Source organism: Mesitornis unicolor, unplaced genomic scaffold (genome assembly GCF_000695765.1).
Source record: "Mesitornis unicolor isolate BGI_N332 unplaced genomic scaffold, ASM69576v1 scaffold46021, whole genome shotgun sequence".
Classification (NCBI taxonomy): domain Eukaryota; kingdom Metazoa; phylum Chordata; class Aves; order Mesitornithiformes; family Mesitornithidae; genus Mesitornis; species Mesitornis unicolor.
In genome coordinates, this window is record NW_010162660.1 from 881 (window position 1) to 11,503 (window position 10,623).

At 37.5% G+C, this 10,623-nt stretch overlaps 1 protein-coding gene across 1 annotated transcript; it reads right to left on the reverse strand.

The window, feature by feature from the left end:
* Positions 1–190: 190 nt before the first annotated feature.
* Positions 191–9,945, reverse strand: LOC104547846 (protein ELYS-like; the record flags this gene model as incomplete). Its single annotated transcript, XM_010193690.1, has 10 exons — positions 191–331; positions 492–581; positions 671–761; positions 2,590–2,718; positions 3,613–3,674; positions 4,138–4,319; positions 4,407–4,539; positions 5,224–5,374; positions 9,120–9,204; positions 9,829–9,945. Coding segments are annotated over 10 exons (1,181 nt in total), but the record flags the coding sequence as incomplete, so codon positions are not given.
* Positions 9,946–10,623: the final 678 nt, after the last annotated feature.

The following is a 10,623-nucleotide window of genomic DNA, read 5'->3' on the forward strand; positions in this document are numbered from 1 at the left end:
GGAGCCTCCCTTACCCACTTGCATGAACTCAATGTGGTAGTCCCAACTTCTCAGATTTAAGGTCCTTCTCCCAGCTAAATTTGTCTGTTTTCCAATCACCCAAAACAACAAAAGCTCATGTTTCCACAATTACAACCCAAGCATAATTCCAAATCTTAATAAAACATACCATAGTAATACTATTACAAACCTTTTTCAGTAAGCTCTTGTGCTTCTGTTAGAAAACAGTTTAAGACTGTGCTAAGGTTGCTCAGAAGTAATTGGCAGTGCTGAAGAGACTGTATTGTCTGTGGGTCAATGAAGTTGCAAGAGCCATCAAAGAGTGGAACACCTTTTCAAGAATAAACATTAAATCATTAATGCACAGGGCAATTTCAGTTTCAAAGTACACTTAAAGAACTGTGTGGAATAACATATACCAGCAGATTACTGAATAAGCTCAACTAGAAAGGATGATTTTATGTTTGTAGAATGACTACACTAGTACTCACATATTTGGTCCAATTCATCTTTCGTATATATCACTTTGTTCCATGTCCACTCAAGCACAAACCGTAAATTAGCAGCAGAACTTGGCTGCTCTTTAAGAAGAAAAGAAAACAAAATGTGAATGAATCAACAATTTCAAACTAAAAAACACATAAGATAAAAACAACATGGAAAGTATTACCTTCAGATGTCCAATGTTTAATGCATCCAGTCAGAAGTTCCAAAGAACTTGTCTGGACAGCAGCTGACAATACGGCTTCTAACTGCTCCTCCTAAACATAACAGGCAAAATAAAATGAGAATCTCACATACTTCCAATATCTGAATCATCAACAGTAAGTGTTTGCTTCTAACTGTATACTCATTCAGATCACACAAAGTCAATTAGTTAATTCCACATTGTTTTCCTTAATTCTAGCCACAGGACGGACTGCTAGTTGGTCTGAGAAATACATCAAACTTTTCCTGTGACATTTCAACTCACTAAAGGCTAATTCTAATCTTTATTTGCACACTTCTTCATTCCAGTCTTAATTTACTCCTTTCCAATTAACTGTTTTCAGTTAACATCCTCTGCTAATACCCATTACACACTTTGCGCATGTAAGTTTGCCATCAGGAATGCATGAAGGGGACAGCACAAATACAACTATACAATGTTTGCATGGAAACAGTGAAGTTAAGGTCAAGCAGCTTTCTAGACCATGAAGGCATGAAGCAGTTCTGACACTCAAGACATTGTTAGAATTTTCTAAGTGAAACATTGAAATTCTAATAGGTTTAAATTTTAAGCTGTTCAAATACTGTATTATGAGGTAGGGCTAATCCTGTCGAAGGATAATGCACAGGTATGCACAGACATGTGATCCTAAGTAGTAGCTTATTTCAGCTGGTGTTCTGACACCTCTTTCAGTTGAAACAATCCTTCATAAAATTTTACCTTCTTGTTTGTTGTTGTTTGATTGCTTTGGTTTTGTTTTTTTTTATTTTTTAAAACAGACACTCAAAAGTATACTTCCCTTCCAGGTAAAAATCATTACATTCAAAGTGATTTCTACACATCAGAATACACATGTGATATTTCCATCTTTTTTCTGAAAACGAGTTTCAGACAAAGAAACACATCAAATATTACAGTGCCAAACAAGACTCCAAACCAAAGCCTCTTGACTGCAATTCTGAAATTTGCCATACTAACATTCAAAAGACATCCCTGCTCAAATGCATAACAAGTCCCTGAACAATACAGTCGCAATATCCCAAGTTATTTCCAAATGGGAATTGACACCAGAACATCTACTTTGAATGCAAAAGTCTACATCAGGCTTGAAAAATAAACCCTCTGTGGTCTAGGTCAACCTGCCAATAAGTTTATTTTAGCTACCACACCATGCAGAAGTACTATTTACCCTAGCACACTTCCAGAAGTCTGGCGAAGAATTCAGTAGACAGGAAGATGAAAGCAGTGGGAAGACTGCCCTCCCCTTCCTATTAATTGCTCCACTGTACAATGACTAGCTGATCTTTTAGCTCAGCTTCTGCTTGGGTGAAGCACGGCTATTCATCACAAAGGCTCCATGAAACTCTTCAGATGAGAAAGGTTGGTGCACTGCAAATGGAAAACCTATGACGGGGGGGGTGAAGTCACTATGGTGGGATAAAGCAGATAGAAGGTAGTGGGTGTCATGAGATAAAGGTGATAAAGGAGTGGCAGCAACAAGAGGGCAGTCTAAGAGGAGTAAATTGTCATTTACATGTAATTTGCACAAAGCAAAGGCTACAGAGGTGAAGATCTGCTTTGAGAGGCTGCAGAAAAGCCTACTGATGAAGGGAAAATGAAGGAAAGCTGTGATGAAATTGTCAGGTAGAGCTGACAACTGTAATTGTTTAGCACAGCCCATTTCCTTGGAAGCACATGATCAAGTACAGTGCAGCAAGCTGATGTTTGCATTAGCTCACATCTCAGTGGGACACCTCCACTGTTTACAAGTTTGCAACTTGCAAATAATATGAAAACCAGATTATCACGTCTTGTAGCCCCTACAGCCCTGTCAGAAAAGATGAATGTATTTGCCCCTTGATTCCCTGACATGCACTCACCTGACTCAAACTGGATGGCTGGACATCAACTAGTCTTGGAGAGAGCAAGCCAGCTACAAGACACCTATTGTAGCTATCACGAATGGCTTCACTTATTGAAGGACCAGATTTCTTCAAGAAATTTAAGGTCTGAAACATCAAAAAACCCACAGATTAAGATTAGCAATCACTAAGGTTCTGGCTAACCACTAAAAAATAACATACATGTTCACTTCAACTGTCAGAAAGCTTATCTGCTTTATGTTATCAATCTGAGTCAACATTACTATGTCTTAAAGACAGCTGCCAAACTAAAAATTTAGTGTGTCTACAAAAATCCTATTAAAAATCCTATAAAACAAAATATCAGCCCTTACTATGCTTAATGAAGTATTTTCTAGCTTCTTTTTCCCTGAACACTGACAAAAAGAGCATTCTATATAAGCTAAAACTAATACACAACTTAAAATCACACTTTGAAAGATCCTTTCTATCCTCGTTTGTGCAGAAGTTGATTCACATTGGAAATATTTAGTGAGCTGAAATTTAATTCAAAATTATTTGTCACAGTCTGCGCGGTGGCTCAGAAGTTATAATTTGGCCAAGTTTGGGAGGAAAAAACAAATTCATTTCTTCTCAAACAGTTACATAATTTTTCACTTTCTACATTCTGTCCTCCTTTTTCAAGTTCATCAGAGATCAAAACCCTAACTCAGGACTATGCAGGCAGTTCATCTGATAGGTAATCAAGAAGTAACAACTTTCACAGCATTTTTGTTTGTACTCTTAGGAACAATGTTGTATTCTTTTCCAGACATTCTATCCCTGATCATGCTGCAAAAGAAGACAATGGTAGTTTAACTGTCTCAAGAGTGGGCCTAAACCACTACCATTTGCATAAAACTGGCAGGATACAATTGCAATTATGCATGTGGATGGGCAGGATAAGCATAAAATGGTCTCAGTCACTTAAGGCAGTGCAATAAAACATTTAGAAAAGGTATGTCTCTTGACATTCTCAATAAAAATACAGTAAAAGATCACCTCCTTCTGGAAGCCGGTGCAAGTCATATGAATAACTCCAGAGTTCAGCAAGCACGTACCATCTGCAGAAACAATGGACATTTGACAGCCTTCCATACTCTCACAGTTGTGTTATGACTGGGTTATATTTTTTAAATAGCACTACCTGCAAAGATATAACTGACTACCATTTTTGTCATCAGCTCACTTACAAACTTTAAAAAAAAATAAATTACTGCTTGTGTAAATTTTATCTCTAGTGCCATCGAGGTGCTGTGCTTTGAGCTTCAGTTCAAACTAATTTCATTTGATAACCATGACCACTTCACAGGCTATGTTAAAAAAGCACCAAAACCCAAAACTCAGCAGACTGTCAGATATGTTTCACAATATTAAGTATTTTGTTAGTACAATGTAATCAGAGCTGGGGGTTGTGGTTTTTTTTTTGGTTCAGTGTTTGAACAACAAATAATGAACAGGAGAACCAATCAATAACATTTGACCTCAATTTAAGCTTATCACTATTAAAAGCGGTGAAATACCTACCAAAATTATAGGTGCTTGGATTAAAAAACTGCTCAGGTGGTGGATAAGAAGGAGGAACTCCCCGACTTAGACTCCGCTCATGTACCAGAATATCCAAAATGAGGTTTGAAGAAGTCATGCTTACTACAGTATCCAGTGACCACAATGCAAAATAGGGGCAATCATGAAGGAATTCTTCTGGCCTTAAAGAAAACAAATGCATAAGCTAAACGCCGACTTTCAAATGAATTATTTGTAGGGATACTGAAAACAGCTTAATAGAAATCTACCTTAGTGAATCTGGCATTTGAGCATGGTACCAGCGATTAATGTCAAATACACCCAAGTAAGTCGATGGCTTTCCCTGACCATAGGTATTCACTTGCCAACTGAAGATTGATACGCTGGTGTCAGGAGATATTACTGTAAAAGACAAGATACTTTCTTGTTTGTAGGAAATAAGATATCTCTGATATTTTTAAATTGCCCCTTTCTATTTTGGCTTAATTCTGTTATATTGCTCATGAAACACACCACTTACTAAGAATAATTAAAAAAACACTTATGGCATAACAATCATCCAGATCCCTCCATAGAGCCTTTCTACCCTCGAGCAGATCAATGCTCCCACCCAACTTGGTGTCATCTGCAAACTACCTCGACCCCCTCGTCTAGACCACTGATAAAGATGCTAAACAGAACTGGCCCTAACACCAAGCCCCGGGGAACACCGCTTGTGACCAGCCTCCAACTAGATGCAGACATAGGTTTGAATAGGGGAAAAAAAAAATCAGGTAACATTCCTAAACAATGGAGAGAATGATCTTACTGTTCAAATAACACAGTTGGAGGAATAAAACAACTGACAAAAATCATACACATGATCCCACCATACATCCCTATAGCATGTCAGCAAGCACAAAATAAAATCTATTTTTTCCCTTAAAGAAGTCCCACATTATTTGAGCACCCAATTTTTCAATTAAATAAGCCCAAGAGGCTAATCTACACAGATATTTACAATTTTTAGACTGTGGGTACAGAACAGCATTCACTGTTCCAAACCCATTTATTTTAGAATAACCAAACACAGACATCAGTACAAACCTTCATTAACGCTATCCTCTCTGTCAACATGGTAGCGAAATTTTTCTACAGTCTGACAGCTGAGTAATTTGGTATTGGTGGTCTGTCCTCTCAAAGGAAAGACTCCACCCGTAAGATCTAAACTGTACCTTTCGTCACAGTATTCCAAACCCTTGGAAAAATAAAAGAAGAGAAAAAAAGAGTCATTTTGAGATAAAAAAATACATTATAGCTAAATATGAGAGAAGCTAATATATTAGATAATATCTAATATAATATATTATACTGTATATTTCCCATCAGTTTATTTCTGATGGCAAGTCTGACATACAAAAGAACTCAGTTTCAAACCGTAACAGGTAAGTTCAGCTGTAAAGGCTTTGCACGTTTTCCAAATCTAGCATTTCCCTAACACTATTCAGATCTAAACATGTTTTGCAGAATTTCTTGCAACATAAAGGTTTCTTTACAAACCTAACAAAAAATATATATATATATTTACAGAGAGATCTCTGAAACAGCACAATACATATGCACACAAAGCTCTTTGCTCCATGTCTTGATTACAGAACTGATCAACTTAAGAGAAGTCATGGCATTACAGCAGCTAAAGCTCTGTCGAGAGGTATTATCTATAGGCACACCACTAGCGCGAACACACAGACCTCTCTAGTAACTATGACAACTTCTCATAGATTAACCATCTTCTTTCAAACCATGCAAGCTCTTACCAGCTTCTCTAATCTTGTCAGAGACTAATGGGTGAAATATCCCTCAGTTCAGTCACCAACAACAAAGGCGGAAAACAGAGGATGTGGGATACACATGGACAATGTGTTTAGGATCACAAATTACTACAGAGTCAGCAAACTACTTTGAGATATACAGAAACCCCGGCATGATTGTGCTGAACCTCTGATACCACCATTTCTAAGTCAGCATTAACTGAAATACTGCCTTTCCAAATACAGCATTAGTTCAAACTGCCTACAGTGCAACACATGAATGTGTGTATTGTGGACAAATAGCAGGTCTACAATTAAAAAAGAAAAAAATCACTGAACAAAAAAACCCACACACCATTTAACAAAAACCAACCCAAAATCTGATCATTCTACCCGAGTTTCCTAAACTCTCAAAGCTCTAAAATGAACTGGCATGAAACAGCACATTCTCACATGATCACATATGATACATCTAATTCACCTCATCTGAGAGGAGACAAGTTTTCTCTTAATGATTCTTGGAAATGCTACAAACAAATATCAAGGCTGGTTTAAAAAAAAAATAAAATTGACAAAAATTTAGTCTTTCTGCTAAAATTTGCTCTGAAGCATGCATAGTTTATTCTATTTTATCAAGTAACTTTGGAAACAAACACGTGCAGAGTAGATAATAAAAATAGCAACCATCTCTTCAAAAAACTAACATGAAGCCTAAGACAAGAATCTCATTTTTATTCTAGAAGGAATCATCACTTATTAAAATGGTTTTTAAAGATGTTGTTCTGAACACTACATCAACCATTGCAAGACAGTTTCATCAAATAAAGTACTAGAACTCCACAAACCTGTCAGAGATTAAATTGAACTGACAGAAATTTCAACTTTTATTCATGTATGACGAGCCAGTCCCTGACAAAATTGGTGCAGAGGCAAAGGGGAAAATTATATCAAACAATTCCTGCCTAAGACAACTTCTGAAGCAAAACAGTATATTTCAAATATTCCACACTGACACAAGCAAATCTAAGTTACAGAACTCCACGATATGAAAGATGTTAGGTAATGACTTCCATTGACCAGTGAAATATGAAGACACTTTTCAAACGAGAGGCTCTGGTATCAAAGTAGAGACTGTACACACTCTCCATCTGCAAGCATTGTGTAGGATAAAGGTCAAAATGCGCTCCATGACGATGACTTGATGCACTAGATTTGGCAGCTGCTGAGATGGTACAAAAAGATCTTTGAAAGTATAAATTAAAGATACCTTTATGTCTAATTACTTGAGCACAGACTTAAACCAGCCTTGAAGGCAATGGACACACAAGTTTGACACTCATTTACACAAAGACAGTGTCACATGTTCCAAAAGTCCTATTTGTGACTTTTAACCATGATACAAAGTCAAAGATGTGCTGTTTCATAGCCTCAAGTCTGATTCCTGGAAAGTAAAGCACTGCTGCAGCAGACAGCTCTTCCAAGCTCCTGTGAACTCTGTTCAATGAACAAGGGTCAGCAGCAGATTCTCCCTTGTTTACTCAAAGATGGCCTGGCAAATGGGAACAACTTTTAAATCGTCTGCCACTGACAATGGACAAGAAACTTGACTTGTCCAGTCAAGCAGGTAGACAGTCTAGACTAGAAGTGTCTGCTGTAGGGCACAGATCCTGTCCTAATGCATCTTTTGGGCTTTTGGTTTTTCGGGGGGGTTTGGGAATTGGTTTGGGTTTGTTTGGGGTTTTTTCGGTAGTAGGAGTTATCAGGTCTTGGTATGAAGCTACATGTGTAAGTGGCTCATCTGGAAGCTAGGTATTGGTTTTGCCACTACAAAGACTGTAGCTACAAATAACTTTAAGACAAGGATAAAACAAAGCAGAAGTTCAAAAATGAAATTGGACAAAGAATCTTCCTCCTATCAACCTGCAAAAGTGCTTAAAGCACTACAAGAGATGCAGCAGTGAGCTGCAATGAAAGCCCTTTTAAAATTAAAAAGCCCAATCAGGGTGCTCTATTCCTCAAGAGCACTGTATACTGAAGTCACAAAAAAACTGCACATCAACAAAGAGATGACATCCATATTTAGAACACAATGAATCACTTAAGATATTTATACCTTGTCACCATGATAGAGAATGCATTTTAAAGAAACACCACCTTTTCTGAACACTTAACTTTTATCAGTTCAAAAGTAACATCTACAAATGAGTAAAGAGCTTTCCTACATATAGAGGAAAAAGGTCAAAATTTAAACTCATTTCAGAAAATCAAAGAGCACAGACCCTAAAAAAATGGAGTACCACAGTATCACCACCATCTTGATACCACTTCCATCACCCTATTTCATGCCATACCTGTTGAGATTATGCAAAAGAAAGTATCAAAATCGGAGGAAAGAATTGCTCTGAATTCATACTACTTTCCTCATAGGAAGATTTTGGAAGAGCTTATTATACATTACACACATAATATAGAGGAGTCTTTTATCTGATAGATAGCTGAGATAAAATGATACCTCATCTATATTTTAAACACAAAATTTCTGGAGCCAGTTTTAAAAATTTACCTATACTCTTTTGACCAAATCATACCTCTGTTTTCTGTATTTATGCATTTTGCTGGCTTTAAGAGTAAGTTTAAGAGGTAATTAAAAAAAAAAAGTAGAGTTATCTTTACAGCTACTAAGTTTCAAGATCAACACTTAAGAGACATTGTAGGTACATTTCATTTGGGCTACAGCTGACATAGCTCAAAAGAAAAAAAAGAATATAAAGTCGAAAGTCAGAAAAGACTAAAGATACAGATGACCACTTTTCAAGAAAGACAGAAGCTTATTCAAGTCAAGTTTGGTTAAACAAAGCTATTCAAAGCCCTATCTTCTCTTCCTACATGCCATTAATTTGGTGTTTAAATTAAGACTAATTTTATTTCTAAGAGCTGCTTCCTCTTCAGGAACTGAATTTATACGGGCTCTTTGCAGATGAATTTAGTTGGAACACACAACACTACAGCATAAAATGGTAAGGCTTGTTTTCAAAAAGTATGGACAGAGGCCATACCTAAGAAGACTCAGCAGATTATTCTGGTTTTAGTCAGGTCTGAATTTTGATGGTAAATATTAGCCCTGCCAACTTAAATGATCCTCACTTAGAGAGAATTACTCTTTTCACCTTTCCACATACATGCACATCTTACCTCATACATGACTTGTCCTGATGCCAAACGTTTTCTGTCACTAAACGCTAACTGCAACAGATGTAAACTCACAACATCCCCTTCACTGAAAAAGGTAGAAATTACAAAACTAGATTAGAAAGCTGCTTCACAGTTCTCATTATCACTTTATTAGATCTAGACTGACGTTTTCTTAATAACATGCTCTTGCAGAAAAGAAAACCATCACATCCCAAAACATGGTAATTGGTCACACTTAACTGTCAAAACAGAAAGGAGAAAGTTTTGACACTAACAGCTCCAGGGTCAAACATTAACCATACAATTTGAAAGTTTTTGTATGCTGTATGGACTAAATACAGCAAATTCGAAATAGTTCTTCAGGGTGAAGAGTTCTCAATCACATTTAGTATTCTAGATCTGCAGGCTCAACTACTTTTAACAGTAGTTTAATACCATAGTGCAAATATCAAACACAGCAGTTATCAAGAAACAAAGGAAATCATTTAAGAATGCAAGCACAAAAAATACAGTCCCTGTTGCTTTCCTTTCTTTCAGAAGGTAGAAACTAATAGATCTCCTTTGTAACTGCACTGTAAGCTTAACACCTTCCATACCTGAAAATCTCCTGCACAGCTAAATAAACAAAACAAATATACATGTATTAACTGTATGTGAACAAATCTAGGAAAAAAATTAATTCAGTGGCTCATCTTAAGTTTTAATCCACCTTTCTTGTGTAGACTGAACAGCCCACAAGTAGCAGCAATTGCGAGGATCATTCTCTGGCTCTTGAAAAGTAACAGCATAGACAGGAATCCTTCCTCCTTCAAGCTGAGAGTGGTGCCTACGGGTTTAAAAGAAAAAAAAAAAAGTGAATCTACTGGCCCAAACTGCTTGTAGAAGGGTAGAAGCATCTTCTGAGATAAGAGCGCCTTACATGCTTATACTCAAAGTACAGAAGGTTGTACTTCCATCTCAAACAAGTGAGTCTAGGAAGCAACTAGTTTTTACGCAACAGTCAAGAGGTGAGGAAATCACTGTCCATCATATGCAACAGCCTGGGTTTATCACAGAATCACAGGAGTTGGAAGGGACGTCAAAAGATCATCCAGTCCAATCCCCCTGCCAGAACAGGATCACTTAGACTAGGTTGCACAGGAATGCATCCAGGCGGGTTTTGAATGTCTCCAAAGAAGGAGGCTCCACCACCTCTCTGGGCAGCCTGGTCCAGTGCTCCACAACCCTTACAGTAAAAAAGTTTTTCCTCATCTTCAGGTTGAACCTCCTATGCTCCAGCTTGCACTCATTGCCCCTTGTCCTGTCACTGGCTGTCACTGAGAAGAGCCTGGCTCCTTCCTTCTGACACTCACTCTTTACAAATTTATAAACATTAATGAGGTCACTCCTCAGTCTCCTCTTCTCCAAGCTAAAGAGACCCAGCTCCCCCAGCTGCTCCTCGTAAGGGAGATGCTCCACTCCCTCCAGGCATCTTTGTGGCCCTGCGCTGGACTGATTCAAGCAA